At 45.4% G+C, this 24013-nt stretch overlaps 1 protein-coding gene across 2 annotated transcripts in view; it reads right to left on the minus strand.

Moving 5' to 3' along the window:
- Window positions 1-24013, minus strand: part of LMBR1 (limb development membrane protein 1) — a 323369-nt gene that overhangs the window by 18569 nt on the left and 280787 nt on the right. Inside the window, exon 16 of one of the 2 annotated variants that reach the window (XM_072763256.1) lies at window positions 12066-12139. The exons of the other annotated variant lie outside the window; for it this stretch is intronic. Within the exon in view, the coding sequence (XP_072619357.1) occupies window positions 12081-12139 (59 nt within the window). The 3' untranslated portion in view covers window positions 12066-12080. Of the gene's footprint in view, window positions 1-12065; window positions 12140-24013 lie in introns of those variants that run through there. 2 annotated transcript variants of the gene reach the window in all.

Consider the following 24013-nt stretch of genomic DNA (forward strand, 5'->3'; position numbering starts at 1 on the left):
CGACAGTCCTGGCTGGCCTGGAGTGGCTCACAGGCTAGCGGGGGATGTCACAGAGCAGGAGGCCTCACTGGGGTGTGGGGGGCAATGCTGGTGAGCAATGAGGGGCATAGAAGCAGGTGCTGGAGGGTCCCTCGGAGCAGAAAGCTGCTTCTGTGTGCAGGGATCAGAGGCAGCTTCATCCAAGAGGTGACATGAGACCCACAGGTTGAGAGAGAGCTAAATGTGCAGACAGGAGGAAGGAGGCCTTTGCAAGAGGGAGAAGCACCTCACCAGACAAGGCAGGCAGTATGAGTACCTGCAAGCCATCTGCCATCCGTCACTCAGCAGCGTGCAAACAGGGCTGGAAAGGGCTGCAGAGGTGAGAGAGCTGGGGGCCTGGACACCAGCCTGAGAAATGGAGGCTCCCCTCGCCTACTCAACTCCTACTTCCTGACCAGGCACTGTCCTCATCCTGGGAATCCAGCAGGACAACACCCCTGCATTCCCGACCTCTCGTTCTAACCAGGCCCGACTTGATGAAATCGGCAAAACGTGCCGGACTCAGAGTGGGATCAATGCTACAGGGAAAAATAAGGAGGGAGGAGGCACAAAGAATGTCCAGGTAATGGAAACTGGGACTTTTTAAATATTCATTTATTTGAGGGAGAGAAAGAATCTGAAGCAGATTCTGCACTGAGCACAGAGCCCAACATGGGGCTGGACCCACAACTCGGGATCACGACCTGAACTGAAGTCAAGAGTCGGACACTTAACCGACTGAGCCACCAGGTGCCCCAGAAACTTGGCGTTTTTAATAGAAGACTTACTTCAGAGCAGTTTTAGATTCGCAGAAATGACACAGAGATGGTGCAGAGAGCCCCCTCGGACTCCCCTATGGTGCCTCTACCACCAAGAAACTCATGTTGCTGTATTACCAGCAGAACCCCAGCTCCACCCAGACCTCACTGGCCCACGGACGTCCTTCTGCTGCAGGGACCCCCACACCCAGCACACCCAGGGCCCTGTATCATCACTCCCCTTAGCCTCCCCTGGTCTGCACAGCTTCCCAGCCCTCCTGGCTTTGAGGACACTGGGTTGAGAAGAACCTAATGCCCCTCCACGGAAGCTGTCTGATGTTCCCAGGCTGGGGTTCTGCATTTTGGAAATGATTGCCCCAGAGGTGACAGGCCCTTCATGTCACATCATATCAGGGGATAGGATGCTTGGGTGGGGGGGTGGGGCTCACCAAATGAGAAGACAGACTCTGAAGCAAAGATCTGAAGGAGTGAGGAGTGAGGGAGTGAGTCATGCAGGTAAACTGGGAGGGAAGAGTTCTGAGCCTGGGAACAGCAGGTGCTAGTGTCCTGAGGCAGGCATGAACCAGACACATCAGAAAGAGCAGGGAGGCCAGGGTGACTGGACACAGCGCCCAAGGGAGCAGCACCAAAAGAGACTGGACATACACAGCAGCCAGATTAGGGGCAATCTTGTAAGAAATGAGGATTTTTTTTTTAAGTTTTTTGTGTAAATGAACAACACAGAACGGTTTTCAACATGCCTGAGACTGGCACATACTTCCTCAGCTGCCGTGCATCTGCACAAATCCCCTCCCAGTCTAGGGGCAGGAGACCCTGTGACCTCCACTCTCCCTGTGATGGCAAACGATGCTACTAAGGCTCTTCCTAAACCAAGTGCAGCTAAGTCTGTCTTTTCTCCTAGAAACTCAAGTGAAGAGTTGAGAGGGAATCAGGCAGTGAGTGGGGCACCCTGGGGCAGGGAGGCCTTGGAGTCTGGGCTGAACTGGCCATTCTAGACTCGCCTTTGAGCAGAAGAAGGCAGTCTGCCAACACGAGAAATGCACCCAATGGTTGTTTCCACCCCTGATTATATGACTCCCACTTGCAGCTCACATGAGACCCAGCTGCCCATTTTCTATCCTTGACTTCACTTCTTTAGAGTGAATGGCCTGCCCTGCTGTCATTTAAGCTAGCTCAAATGGGTTTCTGGGTTTTGCAACTGCAAGAACCCTGACAACAATGCGAAGATTAAGTTGGCAGACTTGGGGTAGAGTAGAGGGGAGGGATGATGATGCAGGTAGACTGTCCATCCGTGCCTCTGATGCAGTGCTGCCCCATGGTGTGAAATAAGCCAGGGCCCACTCAGTGCCAGGGGTGCAACTTGCCATCACTTCCAGAAGTGTTCAAGTTTTTAACAATGAATCCTGGAGATGTGACACCTTAAAGCTATGGAAGCAGTTCTGATGGGTCGCATTCCAGGCCCCTAAGCACATGGGTATGGAAGATAATTTTGAGCAGGTGAGCCTTTCAAGTGCTTTCACTGCAATCCTCCCACCAGGTGACTCTGTGACTACATACAGGTAAGCGTGGCTGTGACTGCACCGCAATATTATCATAATGCCCCTTGCTGTAGACAGGAAGTCAGTGCAAAAACAAAGCATCTTGAACATTGCCAAAAGGGTTTAACTAAATCTCAGGCTTTGATCACAAATGTAACAAAAATATCTCACTATCAAACGATCTTGCCAATTTATTTTAAGGTAATATTTCCTTTGTACATATATCAAAGGAGCTATTGGTACAAGAATCGAGAAATGTGTTAAAATAAATATTCCCCAAGCAGACCAGTAGAATCATTAGGAAGGATGAACCTGCATGGGTCTTTAGAGGCCTCCATATCAGTCCCTGGGGGGGCAGTGAAGAGACCGTGGGAGTGAGCCCAGAAATGACTCAGCCCTCGTCACATGCCCAGTGACAGGAAGCCCACCCATTCACCACCCATGCCAGCTCCAAAGTGCACCTGTCTGAACACCAGCCTCATGAGAGTGCCCATTTCTGCATCTGCAAGAGGACTGCATGTTTACTCATCCCAGGGAGCATTCCCAGTTAGCCATCACACTCTTCCCACAGTTACATCTATAGGTTCAGAAACATTAATGCATCCTCTCCCCTCTTCCTTCTCAGAGGGAGAAGCAAGCTTTCACAGGAAGTGGGAGTGTTCGCACAGGCTGAGCCTAAGAAGCAAGGTGAGCCCCGGGAGGCTTGGGAAGATGCTCCCCTGTGACACGACCGAAACTGAGCAGAGGCTGCTGTGCTTCAGGTTTAACTTCCAGGCAACGAGAACGGGACTGTGCTGCTCACAGGTGTTCCTTCGCCTTTACCTTGACCCTCTGCACTGGGCTGTCTTCTCTGCCAACAACATTGCCGGGACCATCTTGACACACTCATCTCCCCATTTCCCTTTATAGCAACATTACTGCTGTCTTGGGTTTACTTTTCAATTTCTAACAACGTATTCTGGATTTTGGTGAGTTCTTGCAGACTAGAGCACTGGCGCCCCACGCCCCCTGTTCTTCCCTGCTCTATCTTTCCACCAGGCCTCGCTCCCCATCTCCAGTACTGGGATGCTGAAAAACAACCCAGCACAGGCCACGGCACATTTTTCTCACTTGGAGAAAAATCACCTGCATTGTACTACAAAGCTGTGGTCATCAAGACTGTGGTACCAGCACAAAAACAGACACATAGATCAATACAGAATAGAGGGGATCCCTGGGTGGCGCAGTGGTTTAGTGCCTGCCTTTGGCCCAGGGCACGATCCTGGAGATGCGGGATCGAATCCCACGTCAGGCTCCCGATGCATGGAGCCTGCTTCTCCCTCTGCCTATGTCTCTGCCTCTCTCTCTCTCTCTCTCTGTGTGTGTGTGTGTGTGTGTGTGTGTGTGACTATCATAACTAAATTTAAAAAAAATTAAAAAGATACAGAATAGAGAATCCAGAAGTGGACCCTCAACTTTATGGTCAACTAATATTCAACATAGCAGGAAAGACTATCCACTGGAAAAAAGAGTCTCTTCAATAAATGGTGCTGGGAAAATTGGACAGAATTTTCATTCTTATGCAGAAGAATGAAACTAGACCATTCTCTTACACCATACACAAAGATAAACTCAAAATGGATGAAAGATCTAAATGTGAGACAAGATTCCATCAAAATCCTAGAGGAGAACACAGGCAACACCCTTTTTGAACTTGGCCACAGTAACTTCTAGCAAGATACATCCATGAAGGCAAGAGAAACAAAAGCAAAAATGAATTATTGGGACCTCATCAAGATAAAAAGCTTCTGCACAGCAAAAAAAGAAAAAAAAACAGCAAAACTAAAAGACAACCTACAGAATGGGAGAAGATATTTGCAAATGATGTATCAGATAAAGGGCTAGTATCCAAGATCTACAAAGAACTTATTAAACTCAACAGCAAAGAAACAAACAATCCAATCATGAAATGGGCAAAAGACATGAACAGAAATCTCACAGAGGAAGACATAGACATGGCCAACACACACATGAGAAAATGCTCCGCATCACTGGCCATCAGGGAAATACAGATCAAAACCACAATGAGATACCACCTCACCCCAGTGAGAATGGGGAGAATGAAAAAGGCAGGAAACAACAAATGTTGGAGAGGATGTGGAGAAAGGGGAACCCTCTTGCACTGTTGGTGGTAATGTGAACTGGCGCAGCCACTCTGGAAAACTATGCGGAGGTTCCTCAAAGAGTTAAAAATAGACCTGCCCTAAAACCCAGCAATTGCACTACTGGGGATTTATGCCAAAGACACAGATGCAGTGAAAAGCCAAGACACCTGCACCCCGATGTTTCTAGCAGCAATGTCCACAATAGCCAAACTGTGGAAGGAGCCTCGGTGTCCATCGAAAGATGAATGGATAAAGAAGATGTGGTTTATGTATACAATGGAATATTACTCAGCCATTAGAAATGACAAATACCCACCATTTGCTTCGATGTGGATGGACCTGGAGGGTATTATGCTGAGTGAAAGAAGTCAATCGGAGAAGGACAAACATTATATGGTCTCATTCATTTGGGGAATATAAAAAATAGTGAAAGGGAATAAAGAGAAAGGAGAGAAAATGAGTTAAAATATCAGTGAGGGTGACAAAACATGAGAGACACCTGACTCTGGGAAACAAACAAGTGGTAGTGGAAAGGAAAGTGGGCGGGGGGTTGGGGTGACTGGACGATGGGTACTGAGGGGAGCACTTGGTGGGATGAGCACTGGGTGTTATGCTATATGTTGGCAAATTGAACTCCAACAAAAAATTAAAAAAAAAAACAGAAAACTAAAAAAAAAAAAAAAAGAAAAAGAAAAGTCACCTGCAGCAGGTAATAATACTGAGCCTGTGACCTTCCTGCTGGAGACATTCCCAGCCCTACTCCTCCCCAGATCAGGTGGGACAGGGTTCCTCCTGGAGGATTCTCCTCCCCAGATCAGCTTAGGGTTATAGGTGGTGGGCTTGGTTCAGTGTTGGGGGCAACACAGCTAGAAAAACAAGGAGGCACTGTGGGAATAAAGAGCCACAGGGCAGCCAAGATATGCTTGCAAATACTGGTGGACAGCGATGCAACACATACAAGTGAGGGGTCCCTGGAAGGCTGTGAAATTACAGGCACAAGACATTTGTGAGATTGCTACCCCTTTGCATGCACACCTCAAGCCACACACAGCCCAGCTGACAGAGGCTGGAGTCCCTCCTGTCTTGAATGTCGGAGTATGACCTCTAGTCAAATCGTGGTCCAACTACCCAGGCAAGGAAATCTCCAGGGAGCAGGCCAATGACAGCGGGGCAGAGGAGACACTGCCATCTGACCTGTCAACGCTCCCAGAGGAACAGACCAGAGTCACAGTTACCTGAAGGTATCACCTAAAATGGCCAGTTTTGGGGATCCCTGGGTGGCACAGTGGTTTAGCGCCTGCCTTTGGCCCAGGGCGGGATCCTGGAGACCCGGGATCGAGTCCCACGTTGGGCTCCCGGTGCATGGAGCCTGCTTCTCCCTCTGCCTGTGTCTCTGCCTCTGTGTGTGTGTGTGTGTGTGTGTGTGTGTGTGTGTGTGTGTGACTATCATAAAGAAAGAAAGAAAGAAAGAAAAAAATATTAAAAAAATAAAAATAAATTAAAAAATAAAATAAAATGGCCAGTTTCCAAATACAAGTTACAAGATATGCAAACAAATAGAAAAGTATAAGCCATCCTCAGGGATTGGGGGTGGGGGTGCAATCAATAGAAAGTGACTCCAAGTGGACCAAAAGTTGCATTTGACAAAGATTCTTTTAAAAGTTAGCTCTTGTAAATATGCTCAAAGCTTCAAAGGGAAATAGTTTCAAAGAACTGAAGGGATATGTGTTAGGCATGACTGAGCAGAAAAGGGAGGGAAAATGTGGAAATTGCAAATGGGAGCCCGACCAAAAGATGAAGGGTACAAGGCAGAGATGGAAATGTCAGCTGATGGACTCAACCACAGGTAGGGGCAACAGAAGAAAATACTCAGTGAGTGTGGAGGGGGACATAGAGACCCTTCAGGCCAAAGAACAGAGGGAAGAGGACTGATGGAAGATGAGCAGAGCCCCGGAGCTGGCGTAGCAACATGTGTGTCCTAATATCCATGCAACAGGAGCCCCTCAGGGAGGCACGTTGAGGGAAGAAAATTTACTTGAAATATTGCACAAAAACATCCAAAATTTGGTTTAAAACAAACAAACAAACAAACACTATAGAGACCCAAGAAGGTCACCAAACCCAGGTGGGATAAACTGTAAGAAAGCCACACCCAGATGACAACATAGACCGCTGAAAGCCAAAGATAGACATAAACTCTTGAAAGCAACCAGCAAAACACGACCCATCACACAGAGAGGCGCAAAGATGTAACTGAAAACTGATTGCTTACCACAAACAATGGAGGCACTAGAGCGACATGGCCAATGTGCACACTGAAAAAACTCTCAACCAACAGTCCTATATCCAGCAAAATTATCTTTTGAAACTGATAGTGAAATAAAAATACTTCTAGATGCACAAAAACTGACACAACTTGCTGTTATTGAAATCTCCCCATCAGTGGTGATAAAGGAAGTCCTCTGGGATGAAAGAAACCAATGCTAGCGAGTAACCCAGGCCCATGGGAGAGAACGGAGCATGCCATAAATGGTAAATATGTGTATAAATACATGTTTTTCTTTTTTATCTATTAATTTCTTTAAAGGAACATTTAAAGCAAATGCCACTTGTGTTGTTGTAGAATATATGTGTGTGCATAGGTAGCTTATCCTACATACTGCGCCAGAGCAGAATCACCTCTGTTTTAACAAAGGAAAGTCATTGTTAAAATGAAACAGATTGTAATAAGTTTATAATGCCTACGTAACCTCTGGAGCAATCACAGAATAATTTTTTTATTTTTTTAAAGATTTTATTTATTTATTCATGATAGACATAGAGAGAGATAGAGAGGCAGAGACACAGGCAGAGGGAGAAACAGGCTCCATGCCGGGAGCCCGACACAGGACTCGATCCTGGGACTCCAGGATCACGCCTTAGGCCTAAGGCAGGCACCAAACCACTGAGCCACCCAGGGATCCCCTAAAAGAAAATCAGACAGGGGATCCCTGGGTGGCTTAGCGGTTTAGCCCCTGCCTTCAGCCCAGGGCGTGATCCTGGAGTTCCAGGATCAGGTGCTGGGATCGAGTCCCATGTCGGGGTCCCTGCATGGAGCCTGCTTCTCCCTCTGCCTGTGTCTCTGCCTCTCTCTGTGTGTGTCTCTAATGAATAAATAAATACAATCTTAAAACAAAAAGAAAATCAGACGAAGAAATATAGGTAAGAAATCAACGGACAGGGTAAAGTGCTCTACATAAATAGCTCTACGTAAATACGTATTCTTTTCAAACACACATGGTACATTTACCAGGACTGACCACAGAGCAGTCTCAATAACTTTAAAAATCATAAGGAGCAGGTTCTCTGACCACAGTGGAATTAGACTTTAAATTAGTAACAGAAAAAAAAATATTCTGGTAAGTCCTAAAATACATGGAAAGTATACTAGATACTTATAAATGACCAACAGATCAAAGGACAAATCATAACAGAAATGTAGCTTGAAGAGAATGAAAATGGAAGTATCACACATCAGAATCTGTGAAATGCAGCTAAAGCTGTGCTCAGAGGGAAATTTGCCACCAGCAACTCATCCTAGAGGAGAAGGAAGTCTATACTCAGTGACATAAAATCCCAGTGGGCAACAGTGAAGCAATAGATACAGATCAGAGAAACCATGAAATAGTTTTTTGAAAAGATCAATAACATTTATACACCTTTAGCTACCCTGATCAAATAATACACATACCTCACTGCTGGATGTAGATACCAGAGAAATTGTGGCAATTCCTCATCAAAATAAACATATGCTTCCCACAGGCCCATCAACACAACACCACTTCTAGGAATCTACCCAAGAAAACTAAATGAGCCCACGTGAGAACTTTGATGTGAGGCTCGTAACAGCAGTATTCATAACATCTGTAAATTAGAAAAAAAAAATGTGCATCTACAGGTGAACAAACAGACAAAATGTAGTGTTTCCACACAAGGAAACATTGCTCGGCAGTTAAAATGAATAAACCACTCATTTAAGCTGTAAAAAGAGAGAAGCTCAAAACCATCTTCTTCCTGCAAAAAGCCAGGCACAAAAGGCAACACATCATATGATTCTGTTTACTTGAAATTGCAGGAAAGGCAGGACCCTGTACAGCTCAGTGGGTGGTGGGTACTGGGGTCAGGGGAGGAATTGACTCCAAAGGGGCAAGAAGGGATTGGGGGGCGGTGATAAAAGTATTCTAAAATTTTCTTGTGGTGGTAGTTGCATGACTTTATGCTTCTCAAAAATCAGCAAACGGTGTGCTTTGAGGGAGTTGTCATTTATGTAGATTACACACCAGTAGATAAAACTGTAGTGTGTTTGTGTCTATATAACATAGAGAACGCGTGCATGCGTGTGCACACGCAAGCATGAGCCCCGGTTACTCGGCCCAGCACACCTACGCTAACAGAGGCACTCCCCCCCGCCCCCCGCGTCACCTGATCTTTGCAGCCTGTTGGCCTGTTGCTGCCTTTGCCATGCCTACTCCTTGTAATCATACACCCCTTATTGTTTTCAGCCCCAAACCATTTGCCCCTCCTGACCCAGGGTCTTAAAACCCTACTCCACTATCTCTAGACATTCAAATCCCAGTAACGTGTGGAAACCCAACTCATTCTTCCTTTTGCATGTTCCCTTCTGATGCTGTTCACCCTCCTTCCCACTTCGACTCTCCAGCCTTCCTTCCCACGCTGGAAGCAATGCTTCCCTCCTCAGAGCTCTAGCCACCTCTCGCGCCTTCTTTCTCGGTCATTGGTGTAATCTCTCGGATTTCCCACATGGAGGGGCTGCTGTACTTATTACTGCCACATTCCAAAACATTAACACAGGTTTGCACTCGATATAGCCAGTTGTTGAGCGAATCTTGATTTTGTCACCTATGTTCCCTCCCAAATCTCATGTCAGCTATTGACTGATCTCATTTCTTCTATCAGTTCCCAGCCTTCCCTCAGCAAGCTTCCTCCTAGCCATTAGACCCCTAATGGCCGCTTCCATTCCTGAGACACCTCTGGCCATTGGTCTGTCTCTGGCCCTCTCCCCCAATGCGGCCCAGCACTGTGGACTTTCCCAATGCTCAGCCTGCTCCCCGTCTCCCTGTAAACTCACTCACTCACAGCTCACAAACACCTCCCCGAGGATGGATTTCAAATCTGTGCTTAAACCCATCCATCCTGCAGCCAGCAATCTCCACCCTCTTCCTACTTGGCTTCTACCACCATTTGCCTGGAATGACCAGAGCTGTGCATGTCATCACCCACCCAGGCCAGCTCCACCGGCCCTTTACTCACTGAATTTCAAAAACATATTCTTACAGTGTATTCTTTGACCCCAATTATAGCTGCAAAGATAGGTCAGGCCCATCTTACTCACTTTTTTCATATCTCAACATGATTAAGATGGTACTTCACACAGTACTTTACACACCGTAAGCACTCAACAATATTTTTGAAATAAAATACCTTATGTTCATCCCTCCAGCCAGTGACTCTGTGATGTGCCCCTTGGAGCAGCCGTCCCTCTGGTGTGTCTCACACCTGAATTACAGCCACGGGTTGTAATGTCCTGTAAAGGACAGCTTGTGTCCTTTAGAAACTCACCTCTCATTTAAACCATTAATTCAAGAGCCGAACTTTGCATCAATCTTCTGAGCCTGAAAAGCCTCTCCTTTAACCAAGGATGTGGCCCACTTGTCCGACGTGGACCAGGGGCTTCTCCAGGTCTCTCCAGCACCCCCTCCTTGTTGTTTTCTTTCCTGTAATATCCAGCAACCTGCTCCCTTATTCTTTGAATCATTCTCATCCTTCACAATCCGGACCAATACCTCCCTCCATTGGGAAGGAGCCAACCACTCCAGGTCCAGAGCATTTATTGTCTCTACTGTTCTCACATATTTTAATATTTCAGATGCAAGGATTTTCTTCTTCTAACAAGATTATAAACTCTTTGACGTGGAGAGCAGTACTTTATTTGCAACCCTTACAACTCCCAGAAGAGTGTCAAGACAAAATAGGTAAGACCTACCACATCCAATTAAGAGATCATGTGGCCTCACAAGACAAGAATGTTGATGAACACATTGGAGAACAGAGTGCACTTCCCAAATCTCTCCACTTTGTTCCTTTCATATAAGTTTTACTTGGGATGCCAGATATTTTCCCAGAATTAACATTTTTTGTTTCTGTCATATTGGCTTTCCCAAGAAAGTTCTCAGGGTATAAGTTTTTGTTTATTTAATAATTTAGGGGGGGGGGGGAACTTACATAAATGCTTGAGACAGTTTCAAAAAACTGAAAGATGAGTTTGTTTGATCCCTTCAAACCACCTCTGTTATAAAGAGCCTTATAATAATTAAATCCCATGCTCCCCTCAAAGACCACCAAGCACAATGTGAAAAATGGCCATGAGCAGCGGGCATCAGTTTAGGGTCTTTGAGTCGCCCCAGAGGAGGCCTTCATCTACCAGAGCAGCAGGGTCAGCAGCCACATCAGATAAGAAAGTGATCAACAGAGACTCAAAAACGCAAAAGAATCAAACAGAGGTAACCCAAATGTATTCTCTTACATCTGAGATTCATGTCCAGCAGATCACTCCAGAGGAGATATTTACTCCTCACGGCCTGGTGAATGTACAGTCTCATGGCTACGGTCACAAACCCAGGGGATGGGATTCTGTAGGCTGGCTTGCACCCTGGCTTCTGCATCTCCTAGCTGTGCAACCTCAGGGAGCTCCTCACTCTGTCTGGGCCTTCATTTCCTTCTAAGGAATGGACATACTAATAATACTTATATGTTATGATACACACATCACTGTACTTGATAAATACCGCCTACTAATGATGTGCTCACTGTTGTTTATGCGGACATTACCACATGCTTCTCTCATCCCATCCCACAGGTGTGCTCACTCTCACCCAGCCTCATGAAGTGCCAGGCACCTGTCTCAACTGGACAGGTCCAACCTTACTTTTTCCACTCAGATTCTGGTGCCCAGACCAGGAAAAGCTAGATGAGCACTACCCCACAGAGAACATTGTTTGAACAAGTCTTGTTTCTTAGCATTGGTTTGCTACACCTAACAGTAAGCCACATGGAGTCACAACAACCAAACTCTGAATCCTTGCCTTTGTCTGTATGATTGATTTTCTTTTTTAAATTAACACATTTGGTTTATAATTCCATTCAGCATTACTTTAGGGTAGACTCTCAATACCACCATCAACATCACTACACAGTCTAAACTACACAATCATCCTTTTAAAATGTTCCTACTTAGGGGATCCCTGGGTGGTTCAGGGGTTTTGCGCCTGCCTTTGGCCCAGGGCGCGATCCTGGAGTCCCGGGATCGAGTCCCACATCGGGCTCCTGGCATGGAGCCTGCTTCTCCCTCTTCCCTGTGTCTCCTGTGTCTCTGCCTCTCTCTCTCTCTCTCTCTCTCTCTCTCTCTCTCTCTCTGTCTATCATAAATAAATAAATAAATCTTTAAAATAAAATAAAATAAAATAAAATAAAATAAAATAAAATAAAATAAAATAAAATATTCCTACTTACTAACTTGCTTTTTCTGGCAAATCTATGCCCACTCACAAGCCTTGAGAACCAGGACGTGAACTTGTCTTCTCCATCTTCACGAGGGATGAATCTGAGTGAAAAGAAAGTGGCCATTTAAGTGGAAGGGGTATAATCCATAGTGCTCCAAAAACCAAGCCTGTTCTCTCTCTCAAAGGGAAGACCCCAGATGCTCTGAAAGCCTCATCTCCTTTGAAGTATAGCACATTGTAAGAAAATTGTAAACATATTTATGTTGAACATTTTCCCCGTCTAGCATCTTGCCCGCCCCCACTCTATTCACACCTGCCTCCTCTGGCATCTAGACGAGCATTTAGGCAAGAGGGCTAGACACCCTTCCCCACCCCAATCCGAGCAGAGACTGGGTGTGCGAGCTGTGCCGAGCAGCTGAGAGCATTCTGATGGATCTGTGTATGGTGAAGATGGGGGCCATGTCCAGCCCCATGGTCCTGCATGTAGCCGCTGAGCCGGGCCCTGCATGGTGGCCACTTTGTAGCTACATCTCAGAACCCCAGGCTCCCCAGGCCTCTGCCTCCTTTCCAAGTCTGGTTTTCAACATTCAAACTTGGGGCCTCCCCATATCTCTCCAATAAATCCCCTTCTTTTTTATCTTAAACAGTTATAATATCTACTGTCATCAACTAACAACTTTGACAGATACAATGGCTGGAGGCCGAGTATTTGTTGTTATGAACCATCCAACATCTGCTCCCACACCAGGCCCCACTCCTCCTCCCCATCAGAGCAGTTTGCCACGGAGGGTACACGCCATGTGCCTGACAAGATCCCCTTCCCCATTCCCCCTCTCTGCTGGGGGGAGTCACCATCTCCGGTCTCGGAAGATGATGGGCTAGGGAGATAACCCATGTGGCTGGGGCTCTTAGCCTAGGATTACATCCATTTTGTGTCCTAGAGATACTGAGAAGCAAAAGCAGACATTTTCTATGGCTCCCCTACCCTCCCACCCTTCTTCCCCTCCCCTACCACCATCACCTCAGTCAAGGACACTCAGCCCTCTAGTTCCTGGTCCACATTGAGCCCACTGCAGTCCATCCCCACTGGCCCTGCCCTGGAGAGCAGAGTGCTTGCAAAGGAGAACCCAGAGGAGTACAGTGATCGTGGCTGAGTTACTAATCCTCAGGAGCCCCAGGATAGAGAAGCAGAAAGGCCAACTAAGTCCCAAGGGGATTGCAGCAAGCAGGCCAGTGGTGTGCCAGCTGCAGCAGCTACACAGAAAACCCCGGGCGTGAGCCTCAGGAGAGGAGATGACCTGCGAGTTGTGGTCAGGACAAAGCACTGGGCAAGGCCAACTTAGGAACTAATTGGGTAACAGTTCAGATCCTTCTGACATGTCCTCTGTTCCCATTCCATAGTCTGCAGTGGAGGCCTCAAGAAGAAACCAAGTGGAGGCCTCAAGAAGAAACCAAGCAGAACAAGCCCAGCTAGAAACCACCCTCGAGTTCCCTGTGTCCAGCCTTTTTCCCTTTGACTCTGTCCCCAGAACAGATGTAATGAGCTCAAATCCATGCTCAAAACTCTGTGCTCGCATCCTCAGACATTTCTGGAGGAGATACAAGTGGTTCAGCTGCTGTGGGGAGAAATTTAGCCATTTCTCAAAGAGCTAAACATAGAACCATCCGAAGACCCAGCAACCCCACTCCTGGGTATGTTCTCAGAAGAACTGAGACAGGAGCTCAAACAAAATCCCCACATGCCCATGATCACAGCAGCACTACTCACAACAGCCAAAGGGTGGAAATGACCCAAATATCTACCAGTTGATGAAGGTCTACAAGAAACATGGTTCATCCACACAATGAAAGTTTACTCAGCCATGACAAGGAACAAAAGTACGGACACCTGCTATAACACAGACCAGTCTTGAGAACAGAATGCTGAGTGAAGGAAGCCAGACACAAAGGTCACATATTGAACGTACGATCCCATTTATATGACATATCTGGAATGAGTAGACCCAGAGACAGAAAGAAGATTGGTGTTGAAAACGTTTTAGAACCAAAAGAGGCAGTGGTTGCACAATACTGTGAATACACTAAGTGCCACTGAAGTATGTGCTTTAAAATGGGTACTTCCGTGCAAGGTGAGTTTCACCTCAATATGGGGAAGTAACATTCCCGTTATACAGAGGAGCAAAGAAAAAGTGAGCTTTCTTTCTAGGGCCAAATTCAGGTTTGAGTCCAGAGGCCTCTCCCTACCTCTGCTTAGAGCATCCCAAGCCTCCGGTTGGCAGTGGGGTAGGTAGTGGGCCTGGAGGAGCTCACTGTACCCCCGCAAACTGTGCAGGTGGCAATCCCATCTGAGTCTAGAAAACACAGGCTGGGCAGCAGGCCTAGAGGCCACAGGAGGTCAGCCTGGAAGTCACTTGGTTTGGGGAAAGAGATTGGTTAGGACCGGATGTTAATGACACGGGACAATCTTCCGTGTTTCCTATTTATGGTGATAACTTCCATAGGCGCCGTCACAAAGGGAAGATGGGGTTTCTATGCATTTTTCCTGTGTAACTTCCACCTTATATGCAAGATTTGCCTGTTTTTTTCTCCCTCCCTTTCTCATTTGTGCTTTGAATTATTTGAAATTTGTGCCATTGTGTTAACACATTTTTCTTCTGATGCCTTCATAGACCTATTAGTTTTCCAGTGTGGGGCAGAAGTATTTTTAGCCTCCTAATACTATTGATTTAATTACTTTTAATTTGATGATCTGTACTTGACATTTTTTTATCTTATGTTCAAAACTAAAGTCTTCATTATGTTTGCTCTAAAAAAAAAAAATTGTACCAGAATTTTCTTTGATTATTAGTCAAATGGTGTCACTGAAGAAAAAACAGATGTCAGATATGAAGCAACTAAGTATCAAATAGATCATAATACACATGGAGGAAAATGCAAAGCTATGACAGCTACTACAATTCTGTCTTTAAATAAACTTATTCTTTTCCATCCTAGTCAAAAATAAAAATGTCAATCTAATAGTAGAAATATATCAGCAGTGTTTATTATCTGCCAAACGATAGGGTTATAAATAAAAGCACTTCTGTGCCCTTGTAAAATACGTTGACACCAGTAAATCATTATTCTGAGAAGCAGAATCTCATTCCCTGCGTGGTTAAGTGTCCTCTCCCTTCGTGGACTCTCTCTCTCCCTGGGCCTAGGTCTCCTAAATTTGTGCCTACCGCATCAATGTCCAACAACATACCTTACCCTTTACACAGCACTAACCTGCAAAGACGTCAACCACCATGAAGAAATTTTATGTTCTCTCGAACTCTAGAAATAAAGGTGGAAGGAAGTCCACCCACAAACCCGTTACTTCCAGAAAGACTTTCAAATAAAAACCTAAAAAATCTTTCCTAGGAGGAATAAATGCTGCAAGGGGCAAAAAAACTACAAACCGAGAGAAATTAATAAATATGCAAAATATGTTTTAAGAAAGAAAACTGCACCAAACCTCTCCAGAATTTATTAAACTTTGAGAGAGTTCAAACAACGAGGATGGCTTACTTCTTGCAATTTTATTTGTAGAAAGGTAGAATTTCCAAGAAACAAGAGCCAGTCTGTGTATCGGTTTGTTTTTTCTTTTCAAAGCGTTTCCTCGTCTGCAATAGGCGGTTGACATATTAATAAAATTGAAGCGAATGAATAACAGTGTTTCGAACACTATAGGGCAGGTGGCACTCAGTCTTGTTAGTGATTTGCTTCTTCTTTACAATTTCAAAGGCGTGATCTCATCTGACCTTCAGATGACACCAGCAAGGTTCATAAACACCTCGAGGTATCCCCTCAACAGCAGTGTCTCAGCGTCCCTTCGGTGGCCCAGGCTACACACAGGTGCACACTCGTTTCCTAGGCCTCCAAGGAGTTCACACCCCAGGGGGAAAGATGGAGGTGTGAACAAATCGTGACCAGAATAACACGGAAGATGCAAAAAAAAAAGGCTTTTCCCAGGTGAGGAAAAGAGGCCCCCAGTGACAGGGTGGCTTTTGAGGGTTCTTTTCAAGAATAGCACTCATCTTTAAACACAGGGGCAAGTGCGCGGCCAACACACGAGGTACACTTGCCATGAGTAGTTTTAAATTCTGCGTTGCATGGTGATGTGCACAAGCCAGGGCCCTCCCGGGGCTGCGTGGCTGCCAGGCTCGGTGGGCAGAAGCAGGTGCAGCCCCACGGTGGCTGTCACCAGGGCATGCTCCTGGAGTCTGGCAGCCCAGAGCTCTGCAGACGACACACTTGACCACACAGAGAAACAGCCCAACGCACCTGGGCAGACCTCTCCTGGGCGCCCCCAACCCTGCGCCGGGAGCTAGAATGTCCAATCACAGCTCAAACCATCCTCCCCCACAAATCCAAACCCCAGTGCCAAAATGAGTGGAACCCAATTTGAGCACTTTTATTTCTTCTATTCCCAGAAAACTCTGGCCACTTGTACTTTCCCGCTTTCTGTGGAGCTAATACTAGGTAATTTTAGGACTTGATTATATAGTTTCGTGCACTCTTCATTAGCTAGATCATTTATATTTGTCCTGCTTTGATTTAATCATGCACCGTCACCGGCATCTTATAAAATCCTCAGGTAGCACCTGGCACAGGCTCCGCAGATACTCGGGCCTAATTAGCTCGAGCAAATCTGATGGAAGAGCAGAGAGAGATGAGAAAGACACAAATATGATGGAAGAGAAGACGGGAAACATGCTTCCTCCTCAAAAACGGAGAAACAAAGAAAGCCTGCCCCCGCCCCCGGAAGACCCTGCACCCAAGATGAGTGCTTGCCACACCGCCCAGTGCAGGCCAGACCCCAAGCCCCCGCTCTCAGCACCGCTCCGCCGGGTCACCCACCAGGCTCCCTGCAGCACTACCAGCAGGATTCCTTCAAGTACAAAGAGCCAGTGACCTATTTTCTGAAATTAAACAAAAGCAGAAGCAAAGCAAGGGAGGGTGGCTCATGGGGCCGCCGGGGAGGCAGGAGGCCCCGAGATGCAGCATGTTGCCACCACCACAGGGCTTGGGGAGGAAAACAGACCAAACCCACGATCGTCTGTGGGAGTGACATCAGAGGCCAAAGTGATGGCTGAACTATGCTGCTTCCAAAGACAAGACCCAGGGATTCTCTGTTGATTCTCCAGGTAAATCTGCACAGAAATTCCAGGAACACCGCCCCACCACATGTGACTCTGCATTTTCAGCAGGTGAACACAGAACTGAGGCAGAACCAGAAGCTACAGAAAGAGGGAGGACATGTAGGAAACAGTTCCCTGGACACAATGACCGCCCTAATGACACCATTGGCTTGAAGGCAACCCAACACCTGTGATAGAAAACATCCTGACTTGCACAGCCCGTCAATTAAGGAACATGTTATTTTCTTCTAAAAGCAACACCTTTCGCTTCTTTTCATTACTAAGCTCCTCCATGCCACCGAGCACTTGCTGTGCATGTCACCAGCTGTGTGACAGCAGCAGAGAGCAAGTGTTAGCAGCACACAGTGTCCCTGCATCGCAAACTACCAACCACAAGCATCAGAGAGGATGCCGAGCCACATGACAGGTCCACATTGCCGTGGTGAGCCAGTGAATGAATGAATGAATGAATGGGTGGAAGGATGAATGAATGAGGTGGCACGGCTGAGGAAAGTTGCACCAAGAAATGGGCGCTTGAATTGAGAAAGCCTAAATAGAGCCTGGATCTGTGAAGGAGCACCAGGTGTGCGATCCCGCAGGCGAAATGCCAGGGGAAAGATCATGGGGCAAGGGCAATCTCGGCTAGGACCAGGGAAGGCAGGGAAAGTGACTCGCAGCAGGAGCTCTGAGCACTGAAACCAAAGTTCGAGGCAGAAATCCAAGGATTCAGGTAAGTGTATTAGCTAGCTGCGCTTGCCATAACAAAACACCACAAACTACGTAACGTCTCTCAGCGTGGAGGCCATGAGTCTGAGATCAGGGTCCACCAGGTTGGCTCCTTCTGAAGCTATGAGTGGGGACCCACTCCAGGGCACTCCCCCTGGCCTGCGATGACCCCCCTCACTGCCACCTGCTGTCCCCTGCTGTCCTCCTGCATGTCTGACTCGATGTCAGGGTTCCCCTTTCTGTAAGGACACCAGGCATACTGGATTAGGGCCACCCAGATCCTCACCTTAACCTGATGACAGCCGCAATGACCACTTCCAAACAAGGTTGTGAGGATGAGGACTTCAACACATGAATCTGGGGTGGCAGGGGTCACAATTCAACCCATGATAGTAAAGCTGTACCCTAACTTCCACAGATCCTACATCTGGAATGAGACCTGTGCACAGGGAAAGACAGAACCTTGTAGTATTTTGAGGGGTCCACACAGCGTTCTTCATCAAATGCTTCTTGGTTCATTTTTCTTGGCTAAAATATGAAGTTACTTTTTATTCACCTTTATTAAGGCTGGGATGTCACTGATCTCTCCCTATGGAAAACAGCAGAACTTTATTAGGTGAACATCTCAGTTAAATATGGAGGAAGGGGAGGAAGGGATGGAGTCACTAGGTGGCAGGCATGGAGGAGGGCAGGTGATGTGATGAGCAATGGGTGTTATATGCAACTGATGAACCACTAAATTCTACCCCTGAAACTAATAATACACTGTGCATTAACTAAATTGAATTTAAATAAAAAATTAAAGTATATATATATTTTTTATTTTGGTGGTCTTCATTTTTATTAAAAAGAGGCGATCCTCTGCTCAGCAAAGTTATGGTATATATTGTATTTGCTTCCTTTTGTGTTTCTGTAATAGATAAGGTTTCTAAGGTGAAAATGCATTACTGCTTTATTCTTCTTTTTGTTTTGACCCCCTCCATCTGTTTCTCCCACCTCTGGCAACCACCAGCGTGTTACGTCTGCAAGCTTGGTTGTTTGTTTGCTGGTTTGTTTTTAGATTCCGCATATAAGAGAGATCAGATGAGGTAGTATTTGTCTTTCTCTGACTTATGTCACTGAGCTTAATGCCCCTGAGGCCCATGTATGTTGTCACAAATGGCAAGATTCCATTCCCTTTCACAGCTGAGTATTTTTCTGTTGTGCCTATGTGAGTGGTCAGCAATGTCTTTATCTACCAGGCACCAGTAAACACTTCAGTTGTTTCCATAGTTTATTATGAATAAATCTGTTATAAACGTGTAGGTGCAGACATCTTTTCAAGTTAGTGTTCTTGTTTTCTTTGAATACATAGCCAAAAGTGAGAGTGCTGAGTCAAATGCTAGGTCTAGTCTTAAAATTTTGAGGACCCTTCATCCTGTTCTCCACAGTGGCTGCACCAGTTTGCATTCCCACCAACAGGGCACGAGGGGTCCCTCTTCTCTGCTTCCTTGCCAATGCCTGTTAACAATTTCTAATCCTAACAGGTATGAGGGGATATTTCATTGCAGCTTTGACTTGTATTTTCTTGATAATTAATGATGTTGAGCGTCTTTTCATGTGTCCGTTGGCCATCTGTGTGGCTTCTTTGAAAAAAATGTCTATTCAGATCCTATGCCCACTTTTTAATTGGGCTGTTTGGTTTTTGCTATTGAGAGTATGGGTTTGTTCTAGATTTTGGATATTAACCATTTATCAGGTATAGGGTTGCAAATATCTTCTCCCATTCAGTAGGCTGCCTTTTAATTCCATGGATGGTATCCTTTGCTGTGCAGAAGCTTTGTTATTTGATGTAGTCCCCCTCATTTATCTTTCCTTTTGTTGCCTTTGCTTTTTGTTACAGATTTAAAAAAATCACCACCAAGACCAATGTCGAGGAGCTTACCACCTATATATTCTTCTACGAGTATTATGGTTTGGGGTCTTACATTCAAGTCTTTAATCCATTTTGAGTTATTTTTGTGTACCGTATAAGATAGTGGTCCAGTGTCACTCTTCTGCATGTGGCTGTCCACTTTTGCCAGCATTTTCGAAGAGACTGTCCTTTCCTCATTATACATTCTTGACTCCTTTGCTGTAATTAATTGGCTATACACACACACACACACACACACACAGAGTTTTATTCCTGGGCTCATTGGTCTGTGTCCCTTTTTATGCCAATACCATACTATTTTAATTACTAGAGCTTTGTAATACAGTTTGAAATCAGGAAGCATGACACCTACAGCTTTGTTCTTTCTCAAGATGGCTTTGGCTTTTCAGGGTCTTTTGTGGTTCCACACAAATTTTAGGACTGTCTGTTCTATTCCTGCGAAGAATGCCATTGGAATATTGATAGGGATTGCACTGAATCTACAGATTGTTTGGGTGGTGTGGACATTTTAATATCTAAGTTCGTAACAAGAACTAACATTTACCAAGGACCACATGCCAAACATTAAAAGCTTCACATGCCCTTCTTATGGGGCCTCTTAGCAACATTATTAGAGAGGTCCTTTCATGCTCTCCCTTTTTCATTCAGGCAAAAGGAGGTTTGGCTCACTCACCCACTTAGTGGCTGAGTGAGGACTCTGTCCCCATGGGCCAGACTGTCCAGCCTCTATGGCAACCTCACGGACAAAACAAAATTTGCTTTCAGAATCATGACCCAGACAAACTGCAAGATTCTCAGTCACACAAAAAGACTGAAGCTCGTTCACTGGGTATTGCTTTCCTGTAACACAAATAACAGCAGAGTTCATACCTTTAACAAGGACTTTCAAAGATTACCAGCAGATGGTTGAAAGGGGAACATTCTCCGTGTTCAAGGTAAACAAGGTTTTATAGCAACCCACTTCCCAGTCACAGACTCCAAGACTAGGCTTCCTTATAACCTATGCCAGGTTCCCCCTCTTTACATTTGTGCAAATTTGTATAATTTTCATCTCCATTAGGCTCTGGTGGCCCATAAACTTTTAAAGATGATTAAGTAAGGTTCCTAGTTAAATCTTAACATTAAACTCTATGCTTCCAATTAAAGGAAGTTATTCATAACTGAATTTGTTGCTTTCTCTCCCCCTTGAAATTCTGACTCCAAAGAACACAATAGGTATTATTGTAGTTATTACCCATTGTTACCCTAAATGGCCATGTATCAGGCTTTACAAGTGGATTTTCTTTTTTTCCTTTTTTCAAGTTTTTATTTAAATTCCAGTTAGTTAACACACAGTGCAATATTAGTTTCAGGAGGACGATGTAATGATTCATCATTTATACACAACACGTGGTGCTCAGCAAGACCAGCGCCCTCCTTCATCCTTGTCACCTGTTTTCCTCATCACCCCACCCCCAACCCCGCCCCCATCCCCTCCAGTAGTCCTCAATTTGTTCTCTAGAATTAAGAGTCTGTTTTAGGGTTTGGTCCTGTTTTACCTCCCTACGTTAATCTGTTTTGTTTCTTAAATTCCACATATGAGTGAGATCATGTGATATTTATAAGTGGATTTTCAATTCACAGGCAAAGTTTACTGGAGCTAATTTTGTGGTCCCAAGGTCACGTCCTTCATGGAATGAATATTAATAATCCCATTTCTCTATCATACTAGCTTCAAAATTCTATTTTATTTTATGAGGTTTGATTTAGGGGGCCTGATAGTACATACACTTTTGCAAAATCTAAACAATAAATCGAAGGATGGTATGACTCCACTTTCTAGAAATACAGCTTACCCCGAGGTCATAGTGAACAGTAGTACTGAGGATGTTCAGGTGTGAGGGAATCAGAACGGCCTCAGCACAGAGACTTAGGACAAATGTTAGCCTTGTATTATACCTAAAAATAGACTTTTCAAAGGGACTTGAGGGATTATATAGTCCAATATTTTCTAAAGTATGTTTTGTGAGACATTAGGTTTACAGAAAGTTAAAGTATATCCTACAAACTCAAAAGGGGAAGAGGATCGAAATACAGCAGGAAAGATTAGGAAAAAATGAGACCCTGGAGACAAGGAAAAACAGATTGAAAAGCATGAGAGAGAGAAGTTGAGTAAATTTTGAAATTGGATATTTAGACCCATTGGTTGAGTTTTAATTTTTCCCATTTAAGTGGATAATAAACATTTCTCAACTTCTATCACTACTATTTGGAACACTGGCTATGTAACATTCAAGAACACTCTTTTCTCCCATGGAAGTAGCTTAGCACCTTTAATTCCCAGAGTTCAAAATTTTGATGTCTATAAAATATATCTTATTGAATAATAAAAAAGAGGGGGGAGAGGATCAACAAACAAATAATTTCAGGATACTCTGAGTTTAACCACATTAAGCAGGTTTCTTTAATGCAGAGTAGTCACAGTATTCTTTAACTCAGAGCAATTCACTGTGATTCTCCAAGAGGGAGAGAAAATGTTCATTGTTTCCCAAATATATTTGACAATGAGACTCCTTTTTCGCAGAGCATTTTACAGGCTCAAGTCACTCAAAAAAAGGTTAGGAGCTTTTCGTCCAATCGAATCCCTCTCTACTGAGGTGAAGACACGGGGAGCAGGGACAGCATGGGTCCCTGGACTAGAACCCTCCCGCTTCCCCGTCTAGTCCTCGGGGAGCAGCCCGCGTGCCCCTCCGTGTAGCCATCTGTACCTCACGGTGCATCTTGCGCACAGAGCTGTCCTCGTCTAAGGAGGCTCTGTGCGTGGTGTCCTTGAGCTCACACCACCTCCTGGCCTCGTGTCTCTTTCCCAGGCCAACCCATGGACTGTCTACACACAGCCAAGGAACAAAAACAGCTGACATTCACTGAGCCCCGAGCACGTGTCAGGTGCCACACTAAACACGCCTGTGAGAGAGGGGCTGCCACTAGCCCCCCTCTTCCAAATGAGGAAACGGCCTTCAGATGGTGCAAGGTTGGTAAGAAATCAGCAGATCCAAGCCCAACCCAAGCACTTCATCACCACGCACCAGTGAGTGTCTTTCAGGTTAAGTACTCAGTAGATGTTGATGACGACGGGTATGAGAGACACGGGATGAGAACATCAGAAAAAGGTGTTACAAACAAGGAGAAGGCATTGGCAAGGTTTGGGGCGTTCACTCTCCAGTGCTGGTACACTACAGGGCTGAGCTAATCATTAAACGACCTTGGTTTTGTCCTGAGTCTTGCATTTCTACCTGGCCAGGCTTCTCTCCTTCTGAAATCACTCCACAAAGACTGCAGTCCCCTGTCCTTAATGCCTCTGGTTTTTAGCTAAGGTCAAATTCTTCAAGGAGGTAGAGGACACTAAATATTTCCCAGAAGAATGGTGACAAGGAAGCCAGGGGCTTTATGCCATGAATTTTATCATTAAAAACCCTCTGTTTTTCTTTTAAGTGCTAAATTAATCAAAATTATAAAATTGGCATTCCTCCTCATTCTTCACTTACTATTCAAAGATGAAGAAGAGGGTTTTCTCATTTATTGAGCAATAATTATGATCTGTGACTACCATAGATTCAGAGCATTATGGTGGCTTTCTGTGCTACCCTGGACATAAAGTGTCCACGGTACTGGGCCGAGCCTCTGGGGGGCTAACACTTTAACATGCAGATATCAGACACCCAGGACATTTTTAAAATACCTTATTCAAGATGTGCCAGATTTCTTAAGGCCAATTCACATTTCTGAGTGTGGGGTGAAGCTGGAGAGAACCCTGTGGCTGGAGGGATGAAAAGCAATACCGGAGAGACTCTGGAAGGATGAGCCGGGACCATTCTTTCACCTGGATGGAGTGCTGAGATGCCCTGTGCTCCCCGAGAACCAGTGGCTCACTGAGAGTAATAGCTGTGCCACCATCCCACGAGCTCTCATCTGCGATGCAGGATTTTTATATTGCCTTCATTTTCATGCCCTTCGTAAGCTGGAGATCATTTTTGTTATGTTTTTTTTTTTAGATTTTATTTATTTATTCATGAAAGACACAGAGAGAGAGGCAGAGACACAGGCAGAGGGAGAAGCAGGCTCCCCACGGGGAGCCTGATATGGGACTCGATCCCAGGATCATGCCCTGAGCCACCCAGGCACCCTGGAGACCA

Source organism: Vulpes vulpes, chromosome 7, assembly GCF_048418805.1.
Source record: "Vulpes vulpes isolate BD-2025 chromosome 7, VulVul3, whole genome shotgun sequence".
NCBI classification, from domain to species: domain Eukaryota; kingdom Metazoa; phylum Chordata; class Mammalia; order Carnivora; family Canidae; genus Vulpes; species Vulpes vulpes.